The 15916-nt window shown below is 50.8% G+C and overlaps 3 protein-coding genes across 6 annotated transcripts; 1 reads left to right on the top strand and 2 right to left on the bottom strand.

Moving 5' to 3' along the window:
• Nucleotides 1-392: 392 nt before the first annotated feature.
• Nucleotides 393-5644, bottom strand: LOC122374591 (major facilitator superfamily domain-containing protein 10-like). The gene is made up of 2 exons (XM_043353418.1): nucleotides 5494-5644; nucleotides 393-3474 (listed from the first exon to the last, which is right to left on the bottom strand). Exon 2 carries the CDS (start codon nucleotides 3465-3467, stop codon nucleotides 2079-2081), a length of 1389 nt encoding a protein of 462 aa, XP_043209353.1. The 5' UTR covers nucleotides 3468-3474; nucleotides 5494-5644; the 3' UTR covers nucleotides 393-2078.
• Nucleotides 5579-9891, top strand: LOC122374592 (U6 snRNA-associated Sm-like protein LSm1). 3 transcript variants are annotated; one of them, XM_043353421.1, is made up of 4 exons: nucleotides 5579-5667; nucleotides 6692-6753; nucleotides 7095-7279; nucleotides 9014-9891. In XM_043353421.1, exons 2-4 carry the CDS (start codon nucleotides 6693-6695, stop codon nucleotides 9185-9187), a joined length of 420 nt encoding a protein of 139 aa, XP_043209356.1. In that variant the 5' UTR covers nucleotides 5579-5667; nucleotide 6692; the 3' UTR covers nucleotides 9188-9891. The 3 variants fall into 3 exon arrangements, with proteins under 3 accessions (XP_043209356.1, XP_043209354.1, XP_043209355.1); XM_043353419.1 differs by lacking the exon at nucleotides 5579-5667 and adding an exon at nucleotides 5917-6214; XM_043353420.1 differs by lacking the exon at nucleotides 5579-5667 and adding an exon at nucleotides 5920-6110.
• A 1306-nt stretch (nucleotides 9892-11197) lies between these two features.
• LOC122374598 (juvenile hormone esterase-like) lies at nucleotides 11198-14348 on the bottom strand. 2 transcript variants are annotated; one of them, XM_043353426.1, is made up of 3 exons: nucleotides 14164-14348; nucleotides 13487-13655; nucleotides 11198-13360 (listed from the first exon to the last, which is right to left on the bottom strand). In XM_043353426.1, the coding sequence occupies exons 2-3, from the start codon at nucleotides 13635-13637 to the stop codon at nucleotides 11787-11789; spliced, it is 1725 nt and encodes a 574-aa protein (XP_043209361.1). In that variant the 5' UTR covers nucleotides 13638-13655; nucleotides 14164-14348; the 3' UTR covers nucleotides 11198-11786. The 2 variants fall into 2 exon arrangements, with proteins under 2 accessions (XP_043209361.1, XP_043209362.1); XM_043353427.1 differs by having other exon boundaries at nucleotides 14168-14293.
• Nucleotides 14349-15916: the final 1568 nt, after the last annotated feature.

Genomic DNA, 15916 nt, shown 5'->3' with positions numbered 1-15916 from the left:
TCGCTGTGTCAGGGTGACTCGACAAATGCGCAGCGTCCGGCCGGCTGGCTGGCTGGCTCCCTGGCAGCCGCTGTGTGCTCAGCCAGTCACGCCCATAGTCGGTGTACAGGTGCCCGTGATGTCACCCCACGCTACGTGTGCTTACGACTCACGATCTGGGAGAAAGCTGTGAGACCAAAGCCAATCAGGCTAAAACCATAGGAGAGAAGGGAAGGTGTTGGAGCGCCCAGTTAAGCATCGGTGAAAATCGGCAACAGTCAGACCTACTCCCACGGCACCTGACCAGAACGGGAGATGGATTGCAGAAACAAAATTAAGGCACAAAAGTGGGAAGATGCACACTTTCTCTTCCGGTCCTTCCATTCCGTATACTCTCAGTATGCAAACAGAAATTATCCCAAAACATTTATTGAGAAACCACAAAATACTGGATCTGTCAAATACCGCGCCATGTCACGAACAGCCTTCTCCCCAAAAAGTGGTAGTACATGAAAATCACAGAAGCAGCGGGGTAAGCAATCACCAAAAAGAATGCAGCTGAGGCATATCGATCTAAACCAGCTACATTACCATAACGCGCTAACCCTACCGAATAGGAAGAGACTACAAACATGTTGATAAATATTTAACAAGTAACAAGCATAAGTAAGTGATTTGTTCGATTTCGATAACACCCTTTGTTTCCCATTGCAAGTGCTCTAGAAGCTAATGTTGAGACAAAGCGCGCACCTTTGTTTTACGACACGTGTACGAAATGATAGATATTTGTAAGGCGGAACAGCGTCCCATAAGGAATGTTAGTGTGGGCTCGGCATGCCGCTACCACCAGACGACAGGCACTTCCATCACATTCTGATCATCCGATCACAGCGGGTCAGCCGTCCGTAGCACGCCATCGGTCAACGGTATATAGGGCCTTGCAGTCAACCGCGGGGAAGTCAAAATGTCGGTTTCACTACGAGAGGATCAACATCTGTGCACGATTGAACACAAAGGCACCGCCTGGGGTTGGACCGCAAACAGCTGTGCGGGCCACCAAATCACGTCAGCATAACGGTCACATCATGACAGCAGTGGCACGGTGCAGCTCCGCTCCGCAAGACCCTCAGGTCGCTATGTGGTCGATGTTGTTAGTCCCTTCTCCAGTGCTACCCGGATAGGAGCCTCTCTAAACTCAGAGTCCGGTGGCGGGCGGACACCACAGAACATCCATTGAACTAACAGTCCATCTTCTGGGTGATAACTGCTGCCCGGTTAGCACACTTTCTCTCGACTCGGCCTGGGGCCACTTCACTCCGCACACAGCTCCATATTATAGAAACTCACTGGAATGTACGAACGCGATTGTGGTACGATAAGTGTTTGTGGTACGATAAACACACCTCAATACATTTGCCAAAGCAGCATTTGTCGGAAAATATAACGCGTAAGCGTTTACCCATCGTTTCAAGACACATTCGTTGCACACGAGATCCATAGGTGGGCGTTCGTTCAGCTTCGCTTTCAAGACTTTGAAACATCATTAAATCAGTCGAGGAAAAGGTCACTCGCATTCGTATCACGAGATGAGCCCATGGTGACCGGATGAACACATGTAAAAGGAAAAGCAAAGTAGTCGCTCGCACACCTATGCAATAGGTACCTATACTGATTTGTCAAAAGAGACGATTCGACTTTCAATAAGGCCACAGGAATAATATGCACTATGCAGAAGCATAACATTAAGCACATGGATAAAACGAGGTTAGCCATAAGATAATGAGGTCGGCATTGAGGTGACGGACGGAGGTGGTGATGCCGAGTATTAAGCAAAGCAGCGAGGCATTTTCAAAAAAAAAAAAACGATAAGCAAGCGGGATCACAAAGCGAAAAAAGTAACAGCATAATCCGGTTTGTTGGTACGTAGTTGATTCATGAATACTCACACCTTTCACCAGTGTTTGCATTAATTCTGGCATCGTGACGGAGTAGACGGAAAGCCAGCCGAAGATGAAGCCGCAACTCTCTGTCCAGGGACGAGAGTCGACCACACTCGGTTCAGATCTCTCCTCCCCTCTCGGTACTCCTGTCCACTGTCCTCAGTCATCCTTGGCGGCCGTGGCGGCGGTCGAGGGAGGTCGGAAGCGAGCCAACAGCATCAGGGGCACGATCATCACCACGGCGGCGGCGCAGTAGCAGACGGTGGCTCCCGTCAGCCAGAACACTGTGCTGAACAGCACGGGACCCAGCGCGCGCGCCAGCGCCCCCAGCGAGCGGAACACGCCCGTCACGGCGCCCTTCTGGTGCGCGCCGCCGTAACGCGCCGCGATCGTAGACAGACACGGCACGCACACGGCGGTGGACAGGGCGTACAGCGTGAACCCGGCGTACAACCCGAGCTGCGAGTACGACAACGCCACGGCCACGAACGAGGGCAGCAGGAGGCCGACGCCGACCAGTGCCGTGCGCTCCATGCGCTGCTCGGGAATCCGGCGCACGTAACCGCCCTGAACCACCGCCATCAGCGCGCCCATGTAGAGGAACATGTAGCCCTGCTGCATGGACGTGTAGGCGAAGCGCGTGTGGCAGTGGAAGGTAAGGGTGAACTCGACGCCGGAGAAGATGAACAGGTAGAGGAAGTAGACGAGGCCGATGTGCCGCAGCGCCGCCTGCTGTGTGGCGTCCGCGCAGCGCACCAGCCGGAACTTGAGCAGCGCCGCCGGGCTGATGTAGTCGAGCAGGGAGTCGTCGGTACCGGCACGCCGCCTCCGCCGCTCGGCCGGCAGGCTCTCCGGCAGCGCCAGGTAGACGAACAGCACGTTCAACGAGGAGAGGGCGATGGCCAGCATCGCCGGTGCCTGGTAGAGCGTCGCTCCGCCGCCGCCGCCGCGGCCGAACCCGGCCGCGAACGCCGCGCCCATGATCGGGCCGACGATGAAGCCGACCGAGAAGGCGACGCCGAGCCAGGCCATGCCGCGGCCGCGGGACTCCACGTCCGTCACGTCGGTCACGATCGCCGACGAGAGATTGACGTTGCCCTTGCTCAGTCCACCGGCCACGCGCGCCGCCACGAACACCAGGAAGCTGCTGGCGCGGTACCAGAGCACGTAGGACGCGGCGATGCCGACCAGCGAAAGCAGCAGCACCGGACGGCGGCCGTAGACGTCCGACAGGCGGCCGGAGACGGGCGCCGTCAGGAACTGCAGCAGAGAGAACAGGGAGCCCAGCAGGCCGCCCAGCAGCACGGGCGTGAACCGATCAGGTGCTCCGATGGCGGCGCCAAACTCACGTACGCGGCTCACCACCAGTGGGTAGGCACCACTTGTGTCGTGTGACTCGTAGTAGTCGAGCAGCGATGGCAGTAGAGGCAGGATCATGGTGAATGAGAGCAGGTCCAGCAGCAGCGAGACGAATACCACCCATATGTGGCGCCGGCTGTAGGCCTGCGGGCCACCATCTCCACCTCCATTTGAATCAGGCTTAGCCATTCCTATCCTGGAAAATATGTGAGAACAATCAATGCATGAAACATTTGACAGTGTGTTATTATATTCTAATTTCTAACAGCATTTAATATTTGCAAGAATTTCATACTTACTTACTTACTTACTTACTTACTTACTTACTTACTTACTTGGGTACGGGGACCCGCAGTTGCTTCTGTACACGAACCCCAACTCTAGCCGTCCGTTCTGTCCAGAAACAACCGATAACATTGATATTGACTGCCGGTCCCTGTACAAGAGCAGCTGAGGTTTTCTGTGCGTGCCCTCTGACAGCTTATCGTTGTTCTCTGTGAGGGTGCTGGGACAATTTACTCAGGGTCGCTGTACAGTAGCAACTGCGGGTCCCCGTACTTACTTACTTACGAACTACGGAATATGGAGGCCAGAGAGGCCAGAGGCCTTTAGAAACCTTTCTAGTCGCGCTCCTCGTGCGTCTGACTAATGACTATTCGTCTGCATGAGGCATGTCGTGTGCAAGGTGTGCCCAGTGAGCGTCAAGCTGGTTTTTGAATTGGTTCAGGTGTCGGAGGCGACGACCGCTGGCGGTAGGCTGTTCCAGTCGTTGATGGCGCGGATGGAGAACGCGTTGCGCCGAATCCTGGAGTCCGCTCGCGGCTTAGCTAGTCTCCACTGGTGTCCTCTTTTAGCAGGAGTTCTGTCGGCTGCCATCTCGAAGAAGCTGCGAGGGTCCATGTCAACTGTCAAGTCCACCGCGGAGCAGCTGATAAGCCGTGATCATACCTCCACGCCTCCGTCTGTAGTACAGCGTTGGTAGCTGGCAGCTGCAGCACTTTCAGATGCCCTTGATACGGGGGGTGTCGAAGATCGGGAACCAGCTTGGTCGCCTGCCTTTGCACTCGCTCTACCAGCCGCTGGTCCGCCCGGTTGAAGGGACCCCACACGAGGTTCCCGTACTCAAGGTGGGGATGGACAAGGGCCTTGAGGAGCAAGGGGAGGGTTGATTTTTCAAGCAGGTGGAAGTACCAACGAATCAATGCCATCACTTGTGTTGCCTTCTTTACGGCCGCAGCAGCCTGCTTCCGGAATTTGAGCTGGGTATCCATGAGGACGCCAAAGTCTCTCTCGACCTCTGACTCCGCGACCGTTGTTCCCCCATCCGGTATGTGTGATGCTGGTTGCCTCCGCCGATGTGGAGCACCTTGCACTTTCCAGGGCTAAATGACAGCTGCCACCTGTCTGTCAAGTGAAGTGCTGCATTCAGGTCCTCCTGCAGGGATGCTGAGTCAGACAGAGAGCAGATAGGTCGGTAGAGTTTGCTGTCATCGGCGAATTTTTATCCCGCAGTGTAGCGGTTCCGGCAGGTCGTTCACATACAGCGTGAAGAGCAATGGAGCAAGGACCGAACCCTGTGGAACACTGCTGAGGAGCCCAGTCTGACTTGCTGCTTCCAACAGTGACTCGCTGCTTCAGTCCTTCCAAGAATGTGCCAATCCATCTCAGAATCTTGCCTCTGATGCCGTGAGCTTCTACTTTCCTCAGCAGCCTTCTACGTGGGACTGTGTTGAACACCTTGGCTAGGCTAGGTTTAGGTATATGACGTCGACAGGTCTGTTGCTCTCAAACATGCTGCTCCATTCTACTATTGTTAGCATCAGCTGAGTAGAGCAGGACCTCCCTGGACCAAATCTGTGTTGGGCATCGTTGATCAGGTTCTCCGACTTGAGGTGTGCCATAAACCGGTCGCGGATGATCGACTCCAAGAGCTTGCACGGAACAGACGTCAAACTGACCGGCCTGCAGTTCCTTGGTTCATCTTTACCTACCTACCTCATACTTTTCAAACATTTCTTATTTATCAGGAAGCCAATATTTTAACCCCATATTTAACATGTCAATAAAGCCCGACACGCCTCACTACAGTCTCCTCATCCTGGGAGGAGTGTTCAGGTAGACATCAGGATATCACAAAAAGAAGCGAACAGTTCGCGCCCTAGCTTACCCAGACTATATACATAATATAACAGCCCGGATTAAACAAAGAGCTCACCTTCAGCGTACAGCGTGGCCCCGCGCTCCGCTACGCTCAAAGCACTTTCCCAAACAGCTGCTCAGCCAACAGGAAGAAATGAACTGTATTCACAAAATAATGTGTTCGTTTGCTAACGTCATTTACAGCTCACCTTGATTATCCAATCAGTTACAAGAAATACAAGCGAGTTAGGTAAGTCAAAAATTGTTCAGGAATTTCCATGGAATTTCCATACATTTCTCATTTTTATTACAAAAAGACAGCCTCGGAAAAAGATTTGTTTCCATTTTTGGGGCCAGATGTTGTCATGCGAATGCCGGAACATGCTGTCTCAAGAAAAAAGAACATAATTGTGAACAATCGTTATTTATCAATCTGCGCACTTGCGACAAACTATTTTTACTATTGACGTCATCATCAGCAGCCAATGAAAATGTCAAAGTGAAAATATGCTAGGATGTGATTGGAGGAGGTAGCTTCGAACTTTGTCGTCATTTCTTACATACTTTGAAAATACTTTGTATTTCTGCAAGCGATTGTACACCATAATCAGCATAATATATTTCAATTTATGCCTTCTTTTGGTTTATCCGGTTCATCATTTATGTGTACACAATTTCTAAAAAGTATTGAAGGTAAGGGCTCGAACTATGGCATCTTGTTAACATGGATTGCGCGTTTCAGAACATCACATGATAACATGGATAACATGGTTGGCTGGTTTCAGTCTGGCTGGTAGGTAGGTATTTGTTTTCTAGCTGGTTCATCCAGTGTCAGTGTGGTCTTATGTATTGCTTTGTATGACCCTCAATGTACTTCAACTTACCTTCCATAGGAAGGTAGCTACCCCACCTTTTCCAATGCTTTAAATTTGGGCCTTGTTTCACAACCTGATCGTGCAGTTCAAGTACGCGGCTGTATGGGTGCGTTTGAGACAAATTTGGAATTAACGCTTCAGCATTATGAGCATCCAAGCTTGTTGATGATTCCATGGAAACCCAATACACTGCTGTGTGCAAAGCTCAGCAGCGCAGTACCTTGATACAGTGCGGCCTTGGAATTAAGTTGCGGCCACTAAAAAAAGAAAAAAGGAGGGCTTCTTCATCTTTGGATCCTGACGTAACAAGCTATGCGCCTGAATTGTGTTACTGCTCAGTCATCATTGGGTCAGGGTGTGTTGTGATTCAATTTGAATTTTATGCTGCTTTTATTTCAGGATGTCCTCACGAACAGATGATGTTCTGTTTGGCCATGCAACTCTACTGGATGAGCTTGACCGTAAGAATTACATTCCTGTCTCTGAATTAGTTGCAATGTTACATATTTGTTGGATAGATCACATTTACTCTAGGTACCTGCTACCTATTGGCACATCATGTTCAATGACTAGGTACCAGGATGGCGTTCAGCCCCATCACCCATAGAATCAAATGAACTCTACAAGCCACAGCACTATTGCATTTTGTTTGGAGGATCTTCTTCATTCCTATAGTCTTACTTACTGACATGGGCACAACTAATGGTTGTAGGTATTTACTTAGTTACATGCCTGATAGCGTGAAGTGTGTGTGACACTGGATTTGTGGTGAAGTGTGTGTGTGTGTTTGATCATTCGACAGGGAAGGTGATGGTTCTGCTGCGCGACGGACGCACCCTAATCGGCGTGCTGCGCAGCGTCGACCAGTTCGCCAACCTGGTGCTCGACAGGACCACCGAGCGAATACACGTGGGCAAGCAGTTTGGTGACATCTACCGCGGCATCTTTGTGGTGCGCGGCGAAAACGTCGTGGTCGTCGGACTCATCGTAAGTACAGTCAGATGGTACCGCTCGCGCGACTGGCACGGCTGAGCACGGTTGGCTCCTGGAGAAGCTGGGATGGTATGACGCAGACGATGAATAGTTCCGTCCGATCGCGGCTCTCTGACCGTATTCTGTGCCGTGTGCGTTATTGGCGTTACGGTGTGCGTTACTCTGCCGAACCGCCGATGATCCACGGAGTGGTGCAGGGGTGTATTTTCAGACAGATTTCGCTTATGATTTTCACTAATGACCTGTCACAGCATGAACTGAATGGGAAACTTCTTATACTGATGCCTATGAAGCTAATTTTTACTCGTAATGGCCTTTGAATCTGTCGTATTTGAAAATTAGCGTTGAAGAAGACCGATCTACAGCTGTAGTTCAGAAAAATTATAGCTTAGCTCTGCAAAAACTGACTGACTTATTCAGAAATCCTTATTACAGGGTGACACAAAAAAAAACGGTCATCACCAAATTTCGAATAACTTCGGAAGTTTTATTCAGATCATCACCAAACTTCGGCCACTTAAGGTCACACCTATGTAGCATACATCCACCAAGTTTCAAGTCTTCACTACGAATACTTTTAGTACAGTGTGTGTTTTACTGACGCTCCACAATGTGCTCCAGGTGAGCGCCACGGCGCTGCAGGGCGTAGGCACACTTGCATCCGGCGGGCAAAGTTGTCGATAACCCGATGGCTGTGCACTTTACAGAGTGCAATGGCCTCTGAAGACAGTGCTCAGGGGGTGTGCTACCCCTGAAACGTTATTCTTATCGGGTTATCGGCAACTTTGCCCGCCGGATGCAGGTGTGCCTACGCCCTGCAGCGCCGGGGCGCTCACCTGGAGCACATTGTGGAGCGTCCGTAAAACACACACTGTACTAAAAGTATTCGTAGTGAAGACTTGAAACTTGGTGGATGTCTGCTACATAGGTGTGACCTAAAGTGGCCGAAGTTTGGTGATGATCTGAATAAAACTTCCGAAGTTATTCGAATTTTGGTGATGACCGTTTTTTTTTGTGTCACCCTGTACTAGCATGAATTTTAACTTAAAAGTTCAGCTCGAAAAATTTAAAGGCATTTCAGCTCAGTTGGTCAGATTCAGGGCGTCAATCTCCGCTCTGGTTTCACGTGGGAAATGCATGGCTGCGTCTTCTGACGTTTCTGCCATGTTCTGATGGGCTATCCGGAAAACGGCGCGACTTACGGTGCGAAACCGCAAAAAAACTGGTAGAGGCCTTCGTGTTCCCATTTACATTAATGCATGTATTTGTATGAAGGCTACACTGCGACCCAGACGTGCATTAACTTTTTCGCTCGCGTGGTGCGCGCTGCGCGGTCTAGCGTATTACTATTGACGATACATTTATTTAGGGTTCTGCGTGTGAGCTTGGCTGGCGAAATATCGAGAACGCGCTTACAGGTACCTAGCGTCAGTGTTTTGTCGCGTGCGACATGGGCCGTGAGGTGTGAAGCTTGAACAGTTGGAGCTGATGTGAACGCGTGCCGAGTCCGAGCTCACTGACGGTCAGTTTTTAATCGCACTGCACGGTCACTGGCTAGTCTGACCGATGATAAGAGAACATTCTCCCCCCAATGGGTGTTATTATCCATTGACGTGGAATACTGGAAGCTCATTTTATGGATTATTCCCAAATACATACGCTGCCAGCCCTGCTGAATATAGCACCCTCTGCCGTCGCTCACCACTCACCGCGACCTTCCTGTTACAGGACGAGATGCGCGAGGGCACAGTCGGCCTCCAGGAGGTCTCGGTCGAGGAGATCCTGGAGGCGCAGCGTCAGGTGCAGGAGGCCCGCCACCAACAGGAGCAGCTGCGGGTTAAGGCCATGAAGGAGCGGGGACTGACCTACACGGCCGACCTGGGTCCCGATGACATGTACTGACCGAGCGGGGAGCCGGTCTGGGAAGGGGCTACCAGGGGTCTGTCGTGTGTGACGGTGCGGATGAGGACGGTTGTGGTTGGTGAGCGTTGCATATGGTACTGAGTTGGTGGAGAAGTGTGGTAACGGTGAACTGTTCGTAGCCTGCTCGAGCACAACTCTTGAGACACTGGCCTGCTGAGAGGTGCTCAGACTGAGAGGAGCACGACCGCTCGCTGTGACGGCTTTGAGGGAGGCAGTTTTAATATCGATTGCTCTCTGTCCGTGCAGCGCTGTTGCCGCACCCCGGTGATCTGACCTATGTGGGTGCCGTTAGGCGGAGTAAGTGCTACCCAAGAGACGTTTTCCAGCCATGAGAGGTCCCGGTCACACATATGAGGGGTCACCTGACGATGACTTACATTGTTGCCCTTTGTGACGCTCCGGGTGAAGCTCACAGGACGTTAAGCGATGTCCTCGCCCTGTGGATGACGATGATGATGATGTGGCTGCTGACAGGGAATGTGGCCGGAGCGATGTGCTTGGTGAGGCCGCAGTTTTTCTGTGATACAGAGCATGTTACCTCCTGATTTGATAAGTTGTTTCGGTGAATATTTTGTACTTTATTCTAATAAAAATGTCGACGACGATCGTTTTTTGTTTTGTGCAAATGATCTGGGCATGATTTTGTTAGCTTGTCTCTGGAAAAATATATCTCATTTATATTATTTTTTATTGTGTTGCAACTTGCGTAGCAGTCAGTTCAATATGATTCCAGCATTGGAAGGTTCCTGACACGTTACATTTCGACGATTCGAGAAAGGTCTAATAAATTCACATGAGCTAACTTGTTCCTATGTACACCACTGAAATATTGTTGGTAGGTACACATTATGCATGTCAGGTTATACCATGTTATTTTGAATGCGTCGCGAGATGGACGCTTATAGGTAAAAGGTATACCTTCCCAGGGGGAGTCGGCAGGGATCTATCAGTACGGCTACTATCCTCGTCACTTGCGGACCTCTCACACCCACCCACCTGACATTCAGAGCACCGCAGGCAGTCATACTTGAGTGGCAATAGCTAGTCAAAGAAATTCGTGTACCCTTGGCATTGACGTTGGGTAATCCTCGACCGGCTCCAATGTTTTGGATGGATAAAATAATAAATTGTGCAGGAAACCGGTCTCGCAGTTCTGTGAGTCGAATGGCGATTTACGGGACGCGATTTATGACGTATAATTTTCCTCTTAATGATGCTTCGGCGAAATGATACTGCCTATTTCAGAACTTGAAGGTGAATTCCGTGCAACAAAAGCGGCGATGAAATGCGTGCGATGGCTGGAAACGCTTGGAATACCCAGGTTAGGGCCTTGACCTATTTATAGTCACCGTGGGAATACTTGAAGCCCCTGAAGCCCAGGCTCCACTACTCGATTTTTCCGTGCGATTTTGCAATGTTGCGATATTGGCTCAGCACATCCGTTTGCACTAGCTGAACATTTTCTGGCATCGCATCTAGCGTTATCGCAAAATCGCACAGAAAAATCGCGTAGTGGAACCTGGGCTAAATAATTGTTAGTTCTGATAAATGTCAATAGATGGCGCTACCAGTAGAGCGCCTGCAGATAGGCTGTGCCGCGATATTCCCTATAAATGGCAATAGATGGCGCCAGGGGTAGAGCGCCTGAAGGTAGGCTGTGCCGCAGGACAACCATTCGGGTGCGGCCGGGCGGCGGCATTCGCGGTCGCTCGGGTAAAGGGTTTGTGGCCCATAGAGGACGCGTTGAGCGGTTTACTACTTGTCATTTTCGCTGGCTCGGAGCCTTCGCTGACCTTGATTCTAAGATGTCAGTAACTGGACTATTGACTTGCTTGCCTGCTGGGATTACGACTGACGTCAATGTAAAGGTGAATATAGAATTGCTGATTGAATGGGATGATGTGACATATAAGGTGACGACGCTTACTTAGCGCGGTCTCAGCGAGACGGTGCCATTGACGGACCACCACGCAATGAAATGGACAAATCGAAACATTCATCATTTTTTATTATTATTATTCTATTCATACATTCATTGGATAGAAGCTACGCAGAGTCTGGAGTTGGACATAGGCTTTCTTGGCTCTCGGTGTGACAAAAGAGAACAGCGACCTGTAGCTGTACAGTGGACATTGGTCAATAGACGTCGGACGGAAATGGTACTGATTACCGCTATCGTAAAGAGTACGTATGACTATGAAACAGCACAAGACACAAGTGCCATCAAGACCTGAGAGTGATCGCAGTGCTCTCAGCCACTCGAGAACATCGAAGTAGCACTATCAGAATAGGTATCTAGAATAAGACGGGCTAGGTGCACAACTAGTAGCTACCTAGTACCTACCTATATCATGTTATTAACATGTCAAATGATAGTAGTAGAAGTCACTAGCACGGAAAGCAAACAAATGCCTTGACAGATGATTGGGCAGTGTGGTAGAGTTATACTTTGGGCCTATGTACCTATCGTAATACTGGTACTTTTGCGAACTTCAGTGGCGCCCATTCGAATCAAATGAAACATCACTTATCTCTAGGTAGCAATTTCTACAACCGTGGACATCAAATTGATATAGATCTACAGCTCGTCATGGCGATCGACGCTGAGAGGACGGCGCCAGTTTTCCTGGATGTCCAGCTCTCGCCAGAACTGCAGCCGGTCGCTGAACGGGGCTCGTCCCACGCTGGGCGCGGTGTTCAGGCGCATGTACTCCTGCCGGCTGCGGCTGTACACCGGCCAGCTGGGCATCGGCAGCACGTCTGTGCTCGGGTATCCGCGCCGAGCAAAGTTCGTCCACACCGACACCATGAACCGAATCATCTTGTGCTTGTCCGAGTTCCATGTCACGGGCGCGTCGAGTTCCGTTCGGAAAAGGTACAGCACGTCATCCGAGTGACCCACACCCATTTTCGAGAGATCGATGGACTTTCCCATCATCCCAGCCACCATTGCCGCGAAGCTCTGACGTCCGGCACCAGTGTAGTCCAGCACGTACATGTAGACGGGCGTGTGTGGGGCTGCCAAGTTGGCCTCCGACATGATACAGTTTGTGAACCACCGGTCGCTGAGGAGGTTACTGTACTCGATCATATTCGCCTCGCTCAGCTCTGCTTCTCCAAAGTAGTGGCGATGCAGTGCTTCTGCAAGAGCGATCGGGTCTGAAGAGGCTTTTTGAATGTTGAGCAAGGAGGCCCAGCGTTTCCAATCGCGGCCTGTTTGGGTTTTCGCCAGCTCGGGATGAAATCCGTTTATCATTGCGAGCAAGGAGCCCTCGTCCTGGGTGAGACCGGTCATCCACGGCACGAGGTTGAACGCGCCTCGCTGCAGAGCCGTGAACGGATCAGTCGGCAGGAAGGGCAGCCGAGAGTCGCTGTCAACGCGCGGCTTGTACACAACATCTCCGGAACCATTCGGGTCCTCATCCAGAAGAGCACCCAAAGCGTTGAAAATCTCCTCTGCCGGCTTCTGACGCATGCAACCCACGATCTCCCGACTGTTGGCTGTGGAACATTTCGTCAGCTCGGCATGTTTCCGGGCGTTGTCTGCCTGAGGATCTCCACTGGCTGCGAAATTACAAAACGAGGCGCCCGACTGACTGATGGCTTTTGAGAACAGGCCGCGTGAGCGAGGACTGAGCACTTGTAGTCCGACAGACGCGCCGCCGGCTGACTCTCCAAAGATGGTGACGGTGTCGGGATCTCCGCCGAACGCGGCGATGTTGGCCTGCACCCACTCCAGTGCCAGCACCTGGTCGTGCATGCCGTAGTTTCCCGGAGCGCTGGCATCCTCTGTGGTGAAGAAGCCGAACGGTCCCAGCCGATAGTTGAAGGTGACCAGCACGACGTCCTCATCCATCAGGTAATCGGGCCCGTAGAAGTCGCTGTCTCCGGAGCCCAGCGTGAACGCTCCTCCATGGATCCAGACCATGACTGGCAGCTGCGGGTGGTCGTCTTCTTCCGGTAGCCGCGGGGAGTAGACGTTCACAAACAGACAGTCCTCGGAGCCCTGCAGCTGGCGCGGCGAGGAGAACATGGCGAACTGCATACACTGGCTGCCGAAGGTGTCGGCCGGACGGACTCCCGACCAGCCGGCATGTGGCTGCGGAGGTCGGAACCGCAGGTCACCCACCGGCGGCTCAGCGTATGGGATCCCTGAAAATAGATGGCGTGATATTTAACACAAGTCATCGAAATGATGTTATGGCCGTTAGAATATTGCTCAGACAAGAGATTGACAAAAAAATATGGATTGGAACTACAAAAATGGCTAATACTAACCTTTAAATGCGTAGAAATTGTTTCCGAGGAACGACTTGAGAATGGTTCCCTCGAGCTGCCCCGATTGAGTTGACACCCGGGGACCAGTGGCTGGGCTGGCGGCAGAAATCACCGCGAATATTCCCAGAAGTCGTACTAGTCCACCGGCCATTTTTATTGTGTTGGCGATCTGAGGGAAAAGGCATGACGTTACTTCTCTGGGCATTTAAATCGATTTGTTTCGAACTTACGCACTAATCACTAACAAATCATTGTTGTAGGTACATAATCATAAAGGGAAAGCAATGACTGCTCCTTGGTAGCTCTGCAAGCTTTCATCGTGATCGCTGAATGATGAATCTTTCGGCTCCTGAAACGATCAAGCCGTTTGTTGGAAGAAAACATTTATACGTTGAGCTTTTTGGTCTCCCTCTCCCCCTAGAATATAAATAAATTCATAGATAACATGATTCATGTTATCTATAGAAAAATTAGATCAGCACCACTCGCTCAGAAAATTTAGTTGGTACAGACTTAAACCTAACCTAAGCCTAAGCTAGCCATAACCATGCGTCAGAAATATCATCTTGTGACGAGCCGTATCATTCAAGACATTAAGCAAAGTGTTGGTTAAGGTATGTGCTACGAGTATGAATGCAGCAATACGAGCGTCGAGCAGTCTCCGTTCAGCCTCTTACCGACCGGAGGTGAGGGCCGATGCACTGTGTGCTCCGTCGTTGGGACTCGACTGGGCAGATGTCGAACCCTGAGCTCTCGGAGCACCCGCCCGTGTCGCCCCCGCCGGCCACTCCCCCAACGCTCGAGTGTCTGCCGAGTCATCCGACGGAGCGCACTCTGTCCTTCAGTCGTTTACTCAGTGACTAGACAGCGGCGAACCGACACGGGCGACGCCAGCGACGCGCCTCGGGGGTCGACGTTCAGAGGCGGCTACAGGCATGCCTCTAGGGTAGGCCCTATCCAACTCATGTTTGTCATCGTGAGTCTCGGAAAATGGAGAATAACAGTATGAAGGAAGGAAGGAAACTTATATTTGGATTTAAAAACGCACTCGTATCCAGCTGAAAGGAGTAACTAGCGATAATCTGGTTTGTTTAGCTCGTTAGCGAGTGGCGATTTCTGTGGGAGGAGCCCGACCGCGCCCTTTCCGCAGGCCCAGTCACGATGACTTCACGGTCGGGCCAGTTCTCTATATACTGTTCTCTCTCTCGGTCAGTTCTCTATATACCGTGGGTCGGGTTTGGCGTCATCTGGTGACCACATGGCCCCGATATCCGGCGGCCGGAAGACAAGAGATGATGCGCCTGCCATTCGAAAAGCAAAGGGGCAAGACCGGCGCAGGGGCGGATGCAGGGGACTTCTGGTGTACCTTCACTTTCACCTCCCCGCTCCCCCCCCCCCCTCCATGCATGGCGCTCTTAGGTTCATGTAAGGTTCACGTACCTACGGTTGATACGGTTCATGTTCGCGATCAGCGCAGCCATCGATTCGGCCACTCGCTTGTGGCGATAGGTGTGGACTCGATCGGCCTGTGCCTCGCGACTGAGCGGTGTTGTTACACCTACAAACGGGCTATCATCGTATCAGTGTACTCGGTCGACAAATTGCCAAAGTCGGTGGGTTAAAATGTCGATTGAGGGAGTAGGCGAGCATAAAATGTGCTATCTTTCTTGCTTGAACCGAGGCTCTGTAAACCATACTAGCTAGTCTCGAATGCTCATGAAATGTCTTCTGTAACCAATACTAAGGATGAAAAGTGCCGAAGCATTTTAATCCTAAAATTGCGAGTTAGTAGAGCGCTGCTCGCTGCAGACTCACCGACTATGGTGAGCATCGGGAAAATAAACCTCTAGTTCATACTATACTCGCTAGAGGCGCTGGAGCTGAGGACCGTGCTGTCTGGGTGCTCTTCATACAACACCCAACTGTAGTCGGTTCGAAGGATAAAGGAGAAGCCGAGGTAGCTGACCGACCCTTATTCCATAAAATCCTTCATGCCCCAGTCACAACACGAATGAACAATAAAAAATCAGGCCCACCTTATATGCACAACTGATCGAACTCTCCAGTCCCGAGTTCATTTTTTATTCGAGATAATTATCAGTTTGTTGCATAGTTTGTCTACAATAATTTGCATTGGTATGTACACAAACGCTCCGAAATTTGTGGCGGTGCGAAACAAAACAATGAATATTGAAATTTGGTTTAGAGTTAAAGATAGAAAATTTAGCGTTCACAAAGTGCTCGACGTATAACAGTTCCCATAAATGTTAGATATATGTGCCACTAACGCTGCAATTACTGAAGTATTTCCCTTTTCTTCAGTTTGTTATGCAAGTATAATGCATCGAAATAGTCCCAAATAATGAAGCACACAACAAGGTGAGCAGGATGAGCAGTATATTGATAACATATCAATGGAGAACAGTGGGA

This window comes from Amphibalanus amphitrite, unplaced genomic scaffold (genome assembly GCF_019059575.1).
Source record: "Amphibalanus amphitrite isolate SeventyFive unplaced genomic scaffold, NRLGWU_Aamphi_draft 001678F_arrow, whole genome shotgun sequence".
NCBI classification, from domain to species: Eukaryota; Metazoa; Arthropoda; class Thecostraca; order Balanomorpha; family Balanidae; genus Amphibalanus; species Amphibalanus amphitrite.
This window is presented reverse-complemented; position numbering and strand designations above follow the sequence as displayed.

Coding starts and splice junctions, on each gene's coding strand:
- LOC122374591 (XM_043353418.1), bottom strand. CDS start 3,467: ATGGCTAAGCCTGATTCAAATGGAGGTGGAGATGGTGGCCCGCAGGCC.
- LOC122374592 (XM_043353419.1), top strand. CDS start 6,168: ATGATAACATGGATAACATGGTTGGCTGGTTTCAGTCTGGCTGGTAG. Junction 6,215..6,691: donor GGTTTCAGTCTGGCTGGTAG/GTAGGTATTTGT, acceptor CTTTTATTTCAG/GATGTCCTCACGAACAGATG. Junction 6,754..7,094: donor TCTACTGGATGAGCTTGACC/GTAAGAATTACA, acceptor ATCATTCGACAG/GGAAGGTGATGGTTCTGCTG.
- LOC122374598 (XM_043353426.1), bottom strand. CDS start 13,637: ATGGCCGGTGGACTAGTACGACTTCTGGGAATATTCGCGGTGATTTCT. Junction 13,361..13,486: donor CAATTTCTACGCATTTAAAG/GTTAGTATTAGC, acceptor ATCTATTTTCAG/GGATCCCATACGCTGAGCCG.